This window comes from Oncorhynchus gorbuscha, linkage group LG21, assembly GCF_021184085.1.
Source record: "Oncorhynchus gorbuscha isolate QuinsamMale2020 ecotype Even-year linkage group LG21, OgorEven_v1.0, whole genome shotgun sequence".
In the NCBI taxonomy this organism is placed as follows: domain Eukaryota; kingdom Metazoa; phylum Chordata; class Actinopteri; order Salmoniformes; family Salmonidae; genus Oncorhynchus; species Oncorhynchus gorbuscha.
The window spans coordinates 56,715,526-56,733,392 of NC_060193.1; the positions used below are offsets into that span (position 1 = coordinate 56,715,526).

A 17,867-nucleotide genomic window follows, 5' to 3' on the forward strand; every position below is an offset into this window, starting at 1 on the left:
TGAAACTGCACATTGTAGAGTGACCTTTTATTGTCCCCCAGCACAAGGTGCACCTGTGTAATGATCGTGCTGTTTAATCAGCTTCTTGATATGCCACACCTGTCGGGTGGATGGATTATCTTGGCAATGGAGAAATGCTCACTAACAGGAATGTAAACAGATGTGTGCACAAAAATGAGAGAAATAAGCTTTTTATGCACATGGAACATTTCTGGGATCTTTTCTTTCAGTTTATGAAACATGGGACCAATATTTTACATGTTGCATTTATATTTTTGTTCTGTGTAGATGTTCTCCAGTGAATGTAAGGGTATTATGATCACTTTCATAGTCCACTACCTCCCTGGTGAGTACTTGGAAATAACACATTCAAATATTTTTTTGTTTGTTGTGCTATTATCAATGACCAATACACGTTACCAATTGTATTGAATTCTTTAAAATAAGTACCAAGAAGTGCAGCTTGTCACCATGTAGTTTCTGAGTAAATACCAGCTGAAACAGGATTGTAAAGTCACCCATCCAGACTTCAGAATGACACCCATTAATCTGGCCAGAGGCGAGACTGGTTAGGATGCCTTATCTTGTCACTTCTATGGCCACCCTAGTCTTTGTTTTATCAAGTTGTGTAGCCTTACTGTCTTTAGTGTTGTCCTACCACTCGTGTAATCAAATATTCATTTCATATTCCACGTGATTGTAAATAGCACTCATCTGTGTCTAGTCAGAAATGCTGTATTAAAATTGACTTTCTAATTAGTCTGTTTGTCTGTCCTGTTGTTGGCTCTGAAGAGAAACCACCCTCAAGGGAATATACCATTATACTAACATGATGTATTGCTCAACCATAGAAAATGGATCCTCCAACATGTTCTTTAATGAGAAAATGACACACAGCAGGAAGGGGTATTACTTCAGTCCTTCATACGCTTTACTCTTAATGTATACTGAAAAAATATAAACGCAACATGTGACAATTTCAAATATGTTACAGAGTTATGAGGAAATCTGTCAATTGAAATAAATTAGGCCCTAATCTATGGATTTCACATGACTGGGAATACTGATATGCCTCTGTTGGTCACAGATACATTAAAATAAATGGGCCTCGGCATCTCATTATGGTATTTCTGTGCATTCAAATTGAATTGTAAAATGCAATTGTGTTTGTCTGTAGCTTATTCCTGCCCATACCATAACCCCAATGCCACCATGGGGCACTCTGTTCACAACGTTGACATCAGCAAACCACTCGCCCACATGACGCCATACACAGGCCGGTTGGATGTTCTGCCAAATTCCCTAAAACGACGGAGGCAGCTTATAGTAGAGAAGTGAACATTCTATTCTCTTGCAACAGCTCTGGTGGACCTTCCTGCAGTCAGCATGCCAATTGCACGCTCCCTCAAACTTGAGACAAAACCACTTTTTAGAGTGGCCTTTTATTTTCCCCAACACAAGGTGCACCTGTGTAATGATCATGCTGTTTAATCAGCTTCTTGATATGCCACATCTGTCAGGTGGATGGATTATCTTGGCAAAGGTGAAATGCTCACTAACAGATGTAAACACATTTTTGAGAAATACTATTTTTGTACATATTTGAAAATGTCTGGGATCTTTTATTTCAGCTCATGAAACATGGGACCGACACTTTCCATGTTGCATTTATATTTTTGTTCAGTATAGTTACTTTGGGAAGAGTCAGTTTTCAAACAATAGAACCAGAATCTGTTGATTTCAAATGCCTGCTAATCTCTTTCCAAACAGGATCCACATACAATCTACATCGGGTTGGGAAACTGGCAGCCTGTGGCCCCCCTTTTGGAGACAACAAATATATTATTTCATTTTGGGTGGGGACTCAAGTCAGGGGCTCAATGTACTTTTGAGAGTTATAATAGTAGAATACACAACGTGCAATTTAGAAATGTGGTTGTGCATCAGTAGTTTCTCTTATGTCAGTCACCCTGATCTACATTTTGTAGATATTATTAGCTGGATCTATGTTGGAAGTTACTGCACCAAGCTAATTGGATGGCAACATGGCAGAATTAATTAGATAAGTTCTTACATCAGTCATTCAGAACAGCTTGGCATGAACCTGGCATTCTGGAATCCCCAGGGTGCACCAGTCCTGCTGATTGAGGTGACAGTGGGTGATTGGCTGAACTTGAGTTCAGTGGGGTTTGGGTGTAGTTGAGTTTAATACAAACTTCAAAAGACAGTTTCCCAGGTGCTACTGGACTGAGAGAGCATTGCAAAGAAAACGAAACAACGGCACCATTAGTCTTACTAGCCAAGGTGGTTTGTTTTATTTTCTGATCTGATTATCTTATGCATTACACATCAAACGAGTGTAGTAGCCAGTTTAATTAAGCAGCGGCGGCATCTGCCAGCGTGTACAATCTCAATACAGCGTGTACACTTTAAACATTAAAGCATCCTATGGGCACAAATACAAAGAGAACAACACACAATTTAGGGTGTAGAAAGATTTGCGAAAATGCACATAACACAATTGGCAGCAATTAGTATGAAATTAATACCTTCAAATGTAGAAAATAAGCAAACAATCATACTGCATATGCTGTAAATTTACCATACAGATTATATAATTAATGTATACTTCTCAGACACAAACACATCGATACAAACATAGGGCTCTATTCAATCCGCATCGTGGAAGTTCAACTTTACAGCGTGATGGAATTTAAAGGCAACGTTCCTGCTTTTGCGGAGACAGCATTCACGGTAAACGCTGCATACGGTATGTCAGCTCAGAAAATGACCTTTACATTTCTATCGCAGACTCAGTAACGCTTCAGCGATACAGAGTGAATAGAGAACAACATCTCTCAGACACACAGACATCCTGCCACATATACAGTACAGATTGAAATACAGAGTTTGAGAAATCTTTTGAGGAAACACCACAGCTGTAAGCTTAAAGCACTTTGCTTTGTCATTATCAACATTGCTTCATTGGCAGTCAAGATCGTCTTTGTTATTTACAAAATACTGTCAATGCAAAATCACAGCCTCGCATACATTTGAAATATGACACGGTTTAGTAAGGAATTTTTGTTTACAAGTAAACGTTTTAGTAATCTTATACTGATCATAGGCAGTTCATTGCAAGGGTCCCTGTGAATAATCTCACATGTAATCCAATCAAATAACCTGATCCCTAAAGTACATTTGTTCACTTCTGCGATCTAAAACGATACATTACATAATCTGAAACTACTCTTCCCTCCCTACTCCTAATACATACATGATACATTAGTAGAATCTATAATAATATAGAAGAGTCTTATTACCAATCGATTCTGAAAAGCAAAGTGCATTGTAAATATAGGAATGTTTGTCCACAATAAGCAGAAGGTTGTTATATCTGTGATTCTCATAAGCGCTATGTTTTGATTCTGTTCTGGTCCTAAATGACTCTACCTATACATTCACAGCTGTATGTAGAAGCATTTAGTGTGACTGTTCACAACCAGTGATGGTCTCACACGTAGGACTCTTCAGCAAATAGCAGTTGGTCAAAGTCCGGCTCCAGCATGGGATCACTGCACCTCCTGAGCCGCTCCCTCTGCCCCTGAATCAGGGCTAGCGCCACCTGCTGACCACTATTGGGATTGCTGTGCGTGTGAGACGAGAAATAGTCCCTCACGGCCTTGGTGGCAGAGGGAGACAGGCAAAACTTCGGAGCCCCGTTTTGGTCCGTGCAGGACACCTTCAACCCCAGGTCTTGGGACCCGTCCACTGACTTTGACCTCTGACCCAGTTTGGCCTCTCTGTGAAGCCTCTCCAGGTGTGAGGCCTTATCCAGAACCAGGGCGTCGTCTAGATGTGCTGCCCCAGGCTCGGAACTCCGGCGCTGGGAACACCTGCCCCCAGAGAGACCCTCCATGCCTGGGGCTAGGGAGTGGGACTTCTGCCTGGCTAGGGACAAGCTGGGTCCACCCTGCCCAAAGAACACATGTTGGGGAGGGGTACGGCTGCCCTGGTTTGTGACGTCATATCCCATGTTGCTCGCTGCGCAGGCCCGGCTGTGTATCTCTCTCAGCTCTTTGACAGTGAGGGGTCTGTCTGTGGGCTGGGAGCAGGGAGAGCAGCAGGAGTGGAAATGCTCCTGGGACCTCTGGCGCGATGGTGGGCTCACCGAGCCTTGACTGGATCTTCGGTCCTTGGTCACCCTGCCGCGATTCTGCAACCCTCCTGCCTTTGGGGGGCAGCTGGCCAGGCTGGACTTGGGGGGGTCCTCAGATGACTGTTTCAGCCCTCCTTTATCCTGACATGACTTGCTAGTGGGGAGAGTCTTGTTAGTGGGACCCACCTACAGAGAGAGAAAGAGAGAGAAATGATGAGTCTGTGTGTGAAAGAGAGAGACATTCCATGAATGAACAGTACTAATAAACAGCAACCACATGTAATGGAACTCACCACACCCCCCTCATCCTCCTGCTGCGACAGCGACAGTCTGTGGCTTCTCTTCAACCAGGTGTTGGGATGGAGCCCCCTGCAGCCCTTCAGCGTACCCCAGGAAGGGATCTCCTTCGGCGGGGAGATATTGGGACTGAGCCCCTGGCCTGGAGCCGGGGTGGGGATGGGTAGACTATGAGTTGAAGTAGGGGAAGGTATGGGGGTTAGAGGGACAGGAGGACCAGGGGAGGGAGTCAATCTTGCGGCGTTGGGTCCCACCCTGGGTTGCCAGAATGGAGCAGACTGGATGCTGGAGTGGGAGAGGAGGCTGTCCAGGGAGTCCACTGAGGAGCGTGTGGGGGTGGGGGAGGTGGGCGGCGAAGAGAGACTGGAGTAGCTCGCGTTCCGGCGTGGCGTCTGTGCACCTTGTGACCCCGAACCCTCACACACACCCTTACTGCCATTCCACTCCCCTGTGTGTGTGAGTCCGTGTGTCTGTGTATGTCCATCCTTCTGTAAGCTGTGAAACATCTCCCCACCTCCAGCCAGGTCATCGATGCTACCCAGACTGTCTGTGTTCCCTGCCAGTTGCGCCACAAAGCTGGCCACAGAGTACCCTATGGCCGGCTCTGAGCACCTCCTCCCCCCCCTCCGAGGAGCTGGGGGGCTGGGACAGGAGGAGGGGGACACAGCTGGGCTGAGTTTCCTGGTCCTGCCTCGGGCTGGGGTTGAGGGTTGGAGGAGGTTGCCAGATCCAGGTTGTGTGATCGTATCACGGTGGTGGTGGTTGCCAGATTGGGGGTCTGTGGTGTCGGGGTCTGTGTCCAGGTCGGGCTGCTCCTGGTCGCAGTCACTCAGGGTGAGGACCGAGTCCAGGCTGCCCTGCAGGGGCTTGGCTCTCCAGCGCCGCCGTGAGGTGTGGAGGCATGGAGACTCACTGCTGTCATCATTCAGCATGTTCTCCAGGCTGTCATAAGATGAGTCGGTCAGGTGGAAGGAAGACACGTCTGTGGAGAGAATGAGAAAGAGAGAGATAGAGGTGGACAGACAGGAAGAGGAGAAAATTAGGTGTTGTGTGCTTTTGAGCAGGGGAATCTTTGCATAAGCAGAGATGTTAGTGTGTGTGTGTGTGTGTGTGTGTGTGTGTGTGTGTGTGTGTGTGTGTGTGTGTGTGTGTGTGTGTGTGTGTGTGTGTGTGAGATACCCGATTCGGCACGTTTCCGGGGTAGACCTCCAAACACAGAGGTGACATCCTCTCCGAGGACCTCCTGGCAGTGTTCTATCATATACCTCACCAGGTCACACACCTGGGGACAGGACAGGGGACAGGTCTTTAACCTGGAGGAACTACTACAGATACTGAGCTCTATGTATCTTTTTATTAGGCCTCGAGTTAAACCAACAACTAGCATTTAAGACACATCGTGTTTTTCTCATGAGAAATCAGTCTCCAAGATAGAGAAGTGGGTCTATTCTTAGGACAAAGGGCTTCACAGCTTTCTAACGGCATGAAACAGGAACGCAGGAGTGACGTGAATGATGGGAATTTACCAGATAACCTTCTCAGAGAAAGAACAAACTATTCCGAGTGGGTTGGACATTCCGTTGATATGGTGATGAACTGACACAAATGCAGCCCCAAAATGGCTCTGATGGTTACATTGATGTCGCTCTGTCTGTATTTTCAGTCTCGGCACGCGAGATAAGCTTCTAGGGGCTAACTGGCTATGGAACACATGAACTAACTTGTAACCTAAGACTTTGTTGCATAAATACATTTTTGCTATGTTAGCAGAGCCGTCAGACAAATCTGTTAGCCATAGAATTAGAATTAACTGCTACACTATTAGAGAAAAAACAACACCCATTGTGAGGGAAGGGGTAGAGTGTGTGTGTGTGTGTGTGTGCATCGCAAGACGAGTGTGAGAACAGTGCTGACCCTGCAGGCTGAAGGAAATGCGTTGCATATTTCCTAGCGAGCCCATTATGTTTCCAGCTACCTTCTCATTACTGTTGAGTTCCCAGCTACATGTTAACTGTTACTCTACTGTGGTTTTCCAGTGTTTGAGTGACCATTCACTAGGTTACAGGATAAAGGCTTAAGTGGAGCCTAGCCTAGATAAAGGTTAGGGGTCAAGGGAAAGTGCTTATGTGGATTACCCCTCCAGTCGTCCCCTCACCTTCTTGGCGCCCTCCCCCTCCGCCTCGGGGCTGCTGGGGCCCGGAGCCCAGAGCATGCTGGGAGCAATGCACACAGACAGGTTGAAGGCGTTCATCTGGTTGTCATGGGCGTTTTCCTGGATACCGTGCAGCACGGCGACCACGTGGCGTAGCAACAGGGCGTTCTCTTTGGGCAGTAGACCAATCAGCCTGCAGTGAAGTAGGGTCACAGATGGGTCAAAGGTTATTATTGGTTATCAAAATGTGTATTATTTACAGTATGAACAGGGTCTGGAGTTTTCCCTGACAGGAAAAACTCCAGACGCTGGTTTGTTTATTTATTTGTTTATTTGGATCCCTATTAGCTTTTGTAGAAGCAGCAGAACTCTTCCTGGGACAAAACACTGATAGACAAGGACAGTCACACACATTTAAAACACAATACAAATAATACAACTTGATTAGATTTGTGTAGGTACAAGCTGCCCTTAATGACTGATATGTGGTCAGATGTTTCTCATTAGCCTGATGGTTATGATTAGGATTCAAGTAACGTGGTAATCTGATCCTAGATCTGTCTTAAAGGGCTACCTCTACCTCCATCTGAACATGGACTCTGCTTTCCAGCACAGAAATGAATGATAACATAACAGTTCACACACTCTCTCTTTCTTTCACTCACTCACTCACTCACTCACTCACTCACTCACTCACTCACCACTCTCACTCACTCACTCACTCACTCACTCACTCTCTCACTCTCTCACTCACTCTCTCACTCTCTCACGCGGCTCCCTTGTGACTGGGTGGAACGAATCGATAACAAATAGTTGAATGCCCAGGAGGAATATTCAGTTTGCCCAATATTTTCCTACTTTAAAGTGTTCTACAGTCGTGCTGACGCTGTCCCTAACCCTGTACTCTGCCTGTTTAGAGAAGCTAGCTGAAAAGCTCTGTGAACCATGGAGACAAAACTCTCCATGATTAGAACACTGAGCTGAGGGAAGCAGTGGATCCTGGCACTCGTAAAACCCTATAGAGGAGTTTCCCTTTCATAACTAAATCACCTGGTTCATTACTCAGCCTATTACTGGGCGAGTAGGCTACTGCTGATACAGGTGAGGATGGAAAGTGTCTGTCTACCTCGTTATATCCTGTGCCTGCTCCTCCTCCTCTGCCTCCTCCGATTCTGCTTCCTCCATCACATCCATCCACTGTTCATAGAGGTCGGAACACAGCAGACTGCCCGGAATGTTCCGCAGGAAGTCCTGAATGTCGAGACAGAGACCAGAGTCACTAGACTGACACAATTTATAATGGAACAAAAAAATATACAACAGTAAAATATCATTGAAGTTCATTTTGAGGTGAAGTTTTAGGTGGACACCTTAATTTGTCGTCATAGACTTTTAGATGTGACTGTTAACGTCTTCAGACTCACTCAGTGGATCTCGCCCAGATTATGAGCTACAGATTCAATTGGACAACCTTATCTCTATTTAGCTATAGTTTTTGGCACAGCCTGTGCTGCATTGCTGCATTGCTACGAGATATGAGTCGATAATTGGATTGACGACAACAACACACCACAAGGGCACAGGTGTAATGTAACACTTGGCAAGCAAGGACAATGTCCTTCCCTGACATTAGTCATTCACAAGGCTCAAAGGTCGACTTTGGGCACGAAAAACAGTCCAACTCCGCCTCTTTCTCAATTTTCAAACAGAAAATGGAGTGTGCCGTTGGTGGTCCATCGACGTGTCATTCTGGTCATGCTCGCCGCGACTGACGTAGCTAGTTCGTTAGCTAAATGGAGCCGCTGTAGCTAGCCAGTAACTCCCCCCTGTATGTGTTGATGTCATTTCACAGGTCGGAAGCTCTAGAGATCGGTAAGAAATTGCAGTTCTGCAGCCATTTTAAAGCATTAAATGACCTGGTTTGATGGTGCATTGATCAGTTATATAGTTTAAGGCGTTTTGAGCGTTTTTCCCCCCCAACCTCAATACTACAGCATCAATCTGACAGCCGCATGTTTCTTTACAGCTTCATCTGCCACGGTCCTACAAGGTGACCAGATTTACTAAGCACAAAAGTTAAACCTGTTTTTCCTCAGGTGATGAAAGTACATTTGGTTCCACTTCACTTGAACCCTCCGCCTGCCATAAGGCCTACATAACACCACAACATTGGTATAATTGATGTAATTCTGCCACAGACTTCAGAGTTGTCAAGCGTGTTTTAGAGAGTGGACCTTAAACACAGCAGCGATGATGAAGACGTGCTCCCGTGACAGCGGGACATCCTGAGCCCCAGAATCCAGTCTGTCCCTGAGTTCACGACACGCCCTCGCCCCCGCTGACCGTCGGAATATCCCCCGCGTGAACGGACCCTCGTTGTACAGAAACACCAGCATGTCCTAGTGACAGAGAGAGAGACAGAGAGTGACAGAGAGTGACAGAGAGAGAGACAGAGAGTGACAGAGAGAGAGACAGAGAGAGACAGAGAGAGAGAGACAGAGAGAGTGACAGAGAGAGTGACAGAGACAGAGAGAGTGACAGAGAGAGAGACAGAGAGAGTGACAGAGAGAGAGACAGAGACAGAGAGAGAGACAGAGAGAGTGACAGAGAGAGACAGAGAGAGAGACAGAGAGAGTGACAGAGAGAGACAGAGAGAGAGAGAGACAGAGAGAGTGACAGAGAGAGTGACAGAGAGAGAGACAGAGAGAGTGACAGAGAGAGAGACAGAGAGAGTGACAGACAGAGACAGAGAGAGACAGAGAGAGTGACAGAGAGAGATACAGAGACAGAGAGAGACAGAGAGAGAGAGACAGAGAGAGTGACAGAGACAGAGAGTGACAGAGAGAGAGACAGAGAGAGTGACAGAGAGAGAGACAGAGAGAGTGACAGACAGAGACAGAGAGAGACAGAGAGAGTGACAGAGAGAGATACAGAGACAGAGAGAGACAGAGAGAGAGACAGAGAGAGAGAGAGAGAGAGAGAGAGACAGAGAGAGAGACAGAGAGAGTGACAGAGAGAGTGACAGAGAGAGATACAGAGACAGAGAGAGACAGAGAGAGTGACAGAGAGAGATACAGAGACAGAGAGAGACAGAGAGAGAGACAGAGAGAGTGACAGAGAGAGATACAGAGACAGAGAGAGACAGAGAGAGAGAGAGAGAGAGAGAGAGAGAGAGAGAGAGACAGAGAGAGAGACAGAGAGAGAGAGAGAGAGAGAGAGAGAGACAGAGAGAGATACAGAGACAGAGAGAGACAGAGAGAGAGACAGAGAGAGAGAGAGAGAGAGAGAGAGACAGAGAGAGAGACAGAGAGAGTGACAGAGAGAGTGACAGAGAGAGATACAGAGACAGAGAGAGACAGAGAGAGTGACAGAGAGAGATACAGAGACAGAGAGAGACAGAGAGAGAGACAGAGAGAGTGACAGAGAGAGAGACAGAGAGTGACAGAGAGTGACAGAGAGAGAGACAGAGAGAGTGACAGAGAGAGATACAGAGACAGAGAGAGACAGAGAGAGAGACAGAGAGAGAGAGAGAGAGAGAGAGAGACAGAGAGAGAGACAGAGAGAGTGACAGAGAGAGTGACAGAGAGAGATACAGAGACAGAGAGAGACAGAGAGAGTGACAGAGAGAGATACAGAGACAGAGAGAGACAGAGAGAGAGACAGAGAGAGTGACAGAGAGAGATACAGAGACAGAGAGAGACAGAGAGAGAGACAGAGAGAGATACAGAGACAGAGAGAGACAGAGAGAGTGACAGAGAGAGATACAGAGACAGAGAGAGACAGAGAGAGAGACAGAGAGAGAGAGAGAGAGAGAGAGAGACAGAGAGAGAGACAGAGAGAGTGACAGAGACAGAGAGAGTGACAGAGAGAGAGACAGAGAGAGTGACAGAGAGAGTGACAGAGTGACAGAGAGAGAGACAGAGGTTGCAGATTAGATTGATACATTTTCAAGCGAATTCCTCAAATCACTGTGATGATGTCATTCTGAAGTCACTGTGACATCATCGCCTCACTCACCATGACGGGCTTGGGCAGGGAGTTGTCCCAACAGATGGTGCTCAGCGATTGGCCAAACAGGTAGCCGGGGGCAGGAGAGGAGAGGTTTGTAGAGGAACTGTGGAGGTTAGGATTGGAGCCTTTCCAGAAAGCCCAGTTGATGAGAGAACGCCTTCGCTTGAAGGGCTTCTGAGCTGGGTCTACTGGAGAGAGATGTCAGGTCAGACAGGACGTGGTCACAACAGAGAGATCAAATCATTTGCAGTTTGACACAGGAGAGAGGAGAGAAAGGGAATCAATAGAGTAACAAGAGAAAGCGTGACAGCAAAAACGAGCCAATTCTGGACCATCAGTAACAGACCAGTAATAGACCATTAATAAACCTTTTATAGACTAGTATTAGTACATTAAGCACCTCCTCAGTCCTCACCAATCACAGACGTTGTTGTTGTTGAGCTGGATCGGGTCTTTAGGATGAACTGGCACTGTTTGTCCACCTGTACCTGGTCGCAGTGCATCGCCCTCTGTCTGTCTGGAGGTGGAACTGTGTCCCTGCGGCCCGGCTGGGCCAGGGGCTCCCTCATATGACTCATCTGGATACTGAAAGGGAACTCGTGACCTGGGAGAGGGTTAGGGCATAAAGGTCAGAGGTCAGGGGTTCCAGTAGGATTTAGTTCCAGGCTAGTTCCAGGCAAGACCTTAGTTAGAATCTCACCAATGAGAGGGTAAGGGGCGTTGTCCCTCTTGGAGCTTACCCACAGCTGGTAGTCCTTCACACAGCTCTATGTAACACAGACAAAGATATTCTAAGAACCAAGATAAACAAAAACACTAAAAAAAACTACATTAGTCAAGATAACAACAACACATGACACAAACAAAACAGTATCTCTCGATTCTATACACACCGTGACACCAAACTGTTGAAGAGCGAGTCGGACAACCTCATTGGTTGAATCAGAGTTACTGACACCCAAGGTCTTACTGACGACCTGAGCACAACTCCCGATGCCTTTCCCAAACACCTTCAGTGGAATGGTTTTAGGATCATCCTTTTCCTTCTCCTCTTCTAATAGACTGGAAAAACAGGAAAGTTAGGATCCAGCCCACAGGCAGAACACATACTGGACACGCATCAACATACGTTTACAGTAGAAGAAACCATGAAGGCTTATCTGTTGCTCACCTTTTGAGCATGGAGAGCCATCTCTCCTTCTGGACCTCAGAGCTGGTAAAGATAAACCATGAAGGCTTGTCTGTTGCTCACCTTTTGAGCATGGAGAGCCATCTCTCCTTCTGGACCTCAGAGCTGGTAAAGATAAACCATGAAGGCTTGTCTGTTGCTCACCTTTTGAGCATGGAGAGCCATCTCTCCTTCTGGACCTCAGAGCTGGTAAAGATAAACCATGAAGGCTTGTCTGTTGCTCACCTTTTGAGCATGGAGAGCCATCTCTCCTTCTGGACCTCAGAGCTGGTAAAGATAAACCATGAAGGCTTGTCTGTTGCTCACCTTTTGAGCATGGAGAGCCATCTCTCCTTCTGGACCTCAGAGCTGGTAAAGATAAACCATGAAGGCTTGTCTGTTGCTCACCTTTTGAGCATGGAGAGCCATCTCTCCTTCTGGACCTCAGAGCTGGTAAAGATAAACCATGAAGGCTTGTCTGTTGCTCACCTTTTGAGCATGGAGAGCCATCTCTCCTTCTGGACCTCAGAGCTGGTAAAGATAAACCATGAAGGCTTGTCTGTTGCTCACCTTTTGAGCATGGAGAGCCATCTCTCCTTCTGGACCTCAGAGCTGGTAAAGATAAACCATGAAGGCTTGTCTGTTGCTCACCTTTGAGCATGGAGAGCCATCTCTCCTTCTGGACCTCAGAGCTGGTAAAGATAAACCATGAAGGCTTGTCTGTTGCTCACCTTTTGAGCATGGAGAGCCATCTCTCCTTCTGGACCTCAGAGCTGGTAAAGATAAACCATGAAGGCTTGTCTGTTGCTCACCTTTTGAGCATGGAGAGCCAGCTCTCCTTCTGGACCTCAGAGCTGGTAAAGATAAACCATGAAGGCTTGTCTGTTGCTCACCTTTTGAGCATGGAGAGCCATCTCTCCTTCTGGACCTCAGAGCTGGTAAAGATAAACCATGAAGGCTTGTCTGTTGCTCACCTTTTGAGCATGGAGAGCCATCTCTCCTTCTGGACCTCAGAGCTGGTAAAGATAAACCATGAAGGCTTGTCTGTTGCTCACCTTTTGAGCATGGAGAGCCATCTCTCCTTCTGGACCTCAGAGCTGGTAAAGATAAACCATGAAGGCTTGTCTGTTGCTCACCTTTTGAGCATGGAGAGCCATCTCTCCTTCTGGACCCCAGAGCTGGTAAAGATAAACCATGAAGGCTTGTCTGTTGCTCACCTTTTGAGCATGGAGAGCCATCTCTCCTTCTGGACCTCAGAGCTGGTAAAGATAAACACCTTTTGAGCATGGAGAGCCATCTCTCCTTCTGGACCTCAGAGCTGGTAAAGATAAACCATGAAGGCTTGTCTGTTGCTCACCTTTTGAGCATGGAGAGCCATCTCTCCTTCTGGACCCCAGAGCTGGTAAAGATAAACCATGAAGGCTTGTCTGTTGCTCACCTTTTGAGCATGGAGAGCCATCTCTCCTTCTGGACCTCAGAGCTGGTAAAGATAAACCATGAAGGCTTGTCTGTTGCTCACCTTTTGAGCATGGAGAGCCATCTCTCCTTCTGGACCTCAGAGCTGGTAAAGATAAACCATGAAGGCTTGTCTGTTGCTCACCTTTTGAGCATGGAGAGCCATCTCTCCTTCTGGACCTCAGAGCTGGTAAAGATAAACCATGAAGGCTTGTCTGTTGCTCACCTTTTGAGCATGGAGAGCCATCTCTCCTTCTGGACCTCAGAGCTGGTAAAGATAAACCATGAAGGCTTGTCTGTTGCTCACCTTTCATGGAGAGCCATCTCTCCTTCTGGACCTCAGAGCTGGTAAAGATAAACCATGAAGGCTTGTCTGTTGCTCACCTTTTGAGCATGGAGAGCCATCTCTCCTTCTGGACCTCAGAGCTGGTAAAGATAAACCATGAAGGCTTGTCTGTTGCTCACCTTTTGAGCATGGAGAGCCATCTCTCCTTCTGGACCCCAGAGCTGGTAAAGATAAACCATGAAGGCTTGTCTGTTGCTCACCTTTTGAGCATGGAGAGCCATCTCTCCTTCTGGACCTCAGAGCTGGTAAAGATAAACCATGAAGGCTTGTCTGTTGCTCACCTTTTGAGCATGGAGAGCCATCTCTCCTTCTGGACCTCAGAGCTGGTAAAGATAAACCATGAAGGCTTGTCTGTTGCTCACCTTTTGAGCATGGAGAGCCATCTCTCCTTCTGGACCTCAGAGCTGGTAAAGATAAACCATGAAGGCTTGTCTGTTGCTCACCTTTTGAGCATGGAGAGCCAGCTCTCCTTCTGGACCTCAGAGCTGGTAAAGATAAACCATGAAGGCTTGTCTGTTGCTCACCTTTTGAGCATGGAGAGCCATCTCTCCTTCTGGACCTCAGAGCTGGTAAAGATAAACCATGAAGGCTTGTCTGTTGCTCACCTTTTGAGCATGGAGAGCCATCTCTCCTTCTGGACCTCAGAGCTGGTAAAGATAAACCATGAAGGCTTGTCTGTTGCTCACCTTTTGAGCATGGAGAGCCAGCTCTCCTTCTGGACCCCAGAGCTGGTAAAGATAAACCATGAAGGCTTGTCTGTTGCTCACCTTTTGAGCATGGAGAGCCATCTCTCCTTCTGGACCTCAGAGCTGGTAAAGATAAACCATGAAGGCTTGTCTGTTGCTCACCTTTTGAGCATGGAGAGCCATCTCTCCTTCTGGACCTCAGAGCTGGTAAAGATAAACCATGAAGGCTTGTCTGTTGCTCACCTTTTGAGCATGGAGAGCCATCTCTCCTTCTGGACCTCAGAGCTGGTAAAGATAAACCATGAAGGCTTGACCTCAGAGCTGGTAAAGATAAACCATGAAGGCTTGTCTGTTGCTCACCTTTTGAGCATGGAGAGCCAGCTCTCCTTCTGGACCTCAGAGCTGGTAAAGATAAACCATGAAGGCTTGTCTGTTGCTCACCTTTTGAGCATGGAGAGCCATCTCTCCTTCTGGACCTCAGAGCTGGTAAAGATAAACCATGAAGGCTTGTCTGTTGCTCACCTTTTGAGCATGGAGAGCCAGCTCTCCTTCTGGACCTCAGAGCTGGTAAAGATAAACCATGAAGGCTTGTCTGTTGCTCACCTTTTGAGCATGGAGAGCCAGCTCTCCTTCTGGACCCCAGAGCTGGTAAAGATAAACCATGAAGGCTTGTCTGTTGCTCACCTTTTGAGCATGGAGAGCCATCTCTCCTTCTGGACCTCAGAGCTGGTAAAGATAAACCATGAAGGCTTGTCTGTTGCTCACCTTTTGAGCATGGAGAGCCATCTCTCCTTCTGGACCTCAGAGCTGGTAAAGATAAACCATAAATGTCAGAACAACAACACGATCAACCTAAACATGTCAAATAAGAACCTAAAACACATTCTACAGCAACTTATAGAACCACCTGTAAAAATGTACCAGGTTGAAATATATACAACCTATAACGGCCATAATGTTTATCGGAGGAGGCTGGTGGGAGGAGCTACAGGAGGACAGACTCATTGTAATGGCTGGAATGGAGTAAATGAAACGGTATCAAACACGTATGGAAACCACATGCTTGACTCAGTTCCATGAATCCCATTCCAGCCATTACAGTGAGCCCATCCTCCAATAGCTCCTCCCACCAGCCTCCCCTGCTGTGTATATATAAGCAATGCTTCACTGCTCAGAAATACGCAGTGCAGAGTGCAGACCCAGAATGTCTGTTGTGTACCTGAAGGTGACCACACAGTTGCAGGTGGGCCAGCCCATGACGAAGCTCCTCTCTGGGTTGGTGCTGCCCTCACATACGTCCTCCATACACTGGGCTGTATCCACATCTCACCCACACACACCTGGGCCTTCAGCTTGAAGTGTGTGGGAGACCTGAGGATGACAAACAACAGATGTCAGAGACACACACACACTCATTTTCATTCACTGCCCTTCTGTCATCCTCCTCATCTTTCTCTCTCTTTACCCCCTCCATCTCCCACCTTCCTCCTCCCTCTCTCACTCTTACTTGGACTTGGCAATGATGAAGATGTCGGTGAAGAGGAAGAGGTCTCTGTCCTGAGTCTGCAGCCCTGTCTTCAGCGTGACGTGGTCGTGCAGGAGGAACACCCTATTAGGACACAGGAACGACTGGACCAATGGGCACGTCTCTGGACACACAGGAACCAGGAAGCTCTCTCTGGGTAGAAAATATACATATACATCCAATCTAAATCTGGGTAGAAAATATACATCCAATCTAAATCTGGGTAGAAAATATACATCCAATCTAAATCTGGGTAGAAAATATACATATACATCCAATCTAAATATGGGTAGAAAATATACATCCAATCTAAATCTGGGTAGAAAATATACATCCAATCTAAATCTGGGTAGAAAATATACATCCAATCTAAATCTGGGTAGAAAATATACATCCAATCTAAATCTGGGTAGAAAATATACATATACATCCAATCTAAACACAGTTTTCCAGAATAAATACATATATTCTTTCCTAACCAAATTATACAACCGAAACAATGTTAAAAAAAGGTCAAAAATGTATGCAGGAACTTTAGTTCAGGGAATCAACATTATGGGGTATGTGGTTGAACTGTTGGATTAAATGGAATGTGACCCTGCTGTGAAAGGGGTCATTTAGGTTAGTAGTCACCAGGGCGGATGAACACACCTCCAGTATGTCTTTAATATGGTTATTCACTGCCCTGGACAGAGGGTCAAAGCCAGGGATATTAATAGATCCCAGATCCTGATTGGGATGGATTAGCTATCTGAGAGGATTAGCGATGCCTGAGAGGAGAACCACTCTAGGACTAGGAGCTTGGTGTGTGTGTGTGTGTGTGTGTGTGTGTGTGTGTGTGTGTGTGTGTGTGTGTGTGTGTGTGTGTGTGTGTGTGTGTGTGTGTGTGTGTGTGTGTGTGTGTGTGTGTGTGTGTGTGTGTGTGTGTGTGTGTGTGTGTGTGTGTGTGTGTGTGTGTATAACAACAACTGGAGATCAATGTGAACCATTCATTTCACAACTGCCTTGACATATAGCATGTGAACACACACACAAACAGATGGAAAAACTCTGTCCTCTCCTCTCTTAACTCCTCTCTTAGTAATGAAGTCGTTCCACTCCTTCCTGTTAAGCGTCTGTAGTGTGGTGCAGATTATGAGATCACCCCTCCGAGTATTTGGAAGACGTAGGCGCAACTCTCACTCAATTAAATAACTTGGTCCAGGTCCTTCCACTCCTCTCAATCACAGCTCAGAGTCCCAGGGGTCGTCTAAGCAGTAATGACCCTGTCACACATCCAGGCTGGGAGGAGGATGTCTGGTCTGTCTCCCTGTTTGGGTCAGTCCCTTCAGACAGCTAACTCAGACTGATAACACACTTAGAAAAAAGGCTGTTATCTAGAACCTAAAAGGCTGTACCCATTGGAGAACCCTTTGAAGAACCATTTTTGGTTCCAGGTGAAACCCTTTCTACAGAGGGTTCTCCTATGGGGAGAGCCTAAGAAACTGTTTTTATTTTTTTAAATAGTGCACTGCTGTCTCCTTCATTTTGACCAGGGTACGCACGTACACACACACTTACAAAAACACACAAGCACACACATAGACACTCACTCGCACGCACACACAAACTCACACAGACTGTCTCCTCAAGTTCAGCCAGTGTGACCCTTGACCTCTCTAATCTATGATTATCACAACCCATGGCCACCTCTCTAGCCAAGAGAGAACCATAGAAATAGAATGGAAACTGTTGACTTAGAGCTCTACCTTGAGAGCTGAATCCTAACTGGAAAACCCACTTAACTCAAGCTCCGAGTGTGATATTGATGGGAGATTTGCAGGAAACGTTGAGTTGTGTAATTTTTGTTGAGCTAGGATTTGACCTTTACACCTAGTTTATGTGAAATGTCCCTAGTCCCTCAACATACCTGGAGAAAGTTCTGGATCTGGTCAGGGCTTTGTTGATGACCAAAGAGGGAGCGGACTGTCGACGATGGCTCAGAGACTTCATCCTCTGTGGCGGAGAGAGAGAGGGGTATGATAGGGGTGGAGATGGAGGGAAACAGAGAGAGAGAGAGAGGAGAGAG

The 17,867-nt window shown here is 46.6% G+C and overlaps 1 protein-coding gene across 1 annotated transcript in view; it reads right to left on the reverse strand.

Moving 5' to 3' along the window:
* Positions 1-1,879: 1,879 nt before the first annotated feature.
* Positions 1,880-17,867, reverse strand: part of LOC124008120 (rho GTPase-activating protein 20-like) — a 25,061-nt gene continuing 9,073 nt past the window's right edge. The window contains 15 exon segments of the mRNA XM_046319117.1: positions 1,880-4,345; positions 4,453-5,438; positions 5,636-5,738; positions 6,612-6,801; positions 7,735-7,859; positions 8,843-9,007; positions 10,626-10,807; positions 11,035-11,223; positions 11,320-11,386; positions 11,513-11,681; positions 15,040-15,081; positions 15,494-15,591; positions 15,594-15,645; positions 15,782-15,952; positions 17,709-17,794. Of these exon segments, the coding sequence (XP_046175073.1) occupies positions 3,515-4,345; positions 4,453-5,438; positions 5,636-5,738; positions 6,612-6,801; positions 7,735-7,859; positions 8,843-9,007; positions 10,626-10,807; positions 11,035-11,223; positions 11,320-11,386; positions 11,513-11,681; positions 15,040-15,081; positions 15,494-15,591; positions 15,594-15,645; positions 15,782-15,952; positions 17,709-17,794 (3,456 nt within the window). The 3' untranslated portion in view covers positions 1,880-3,514.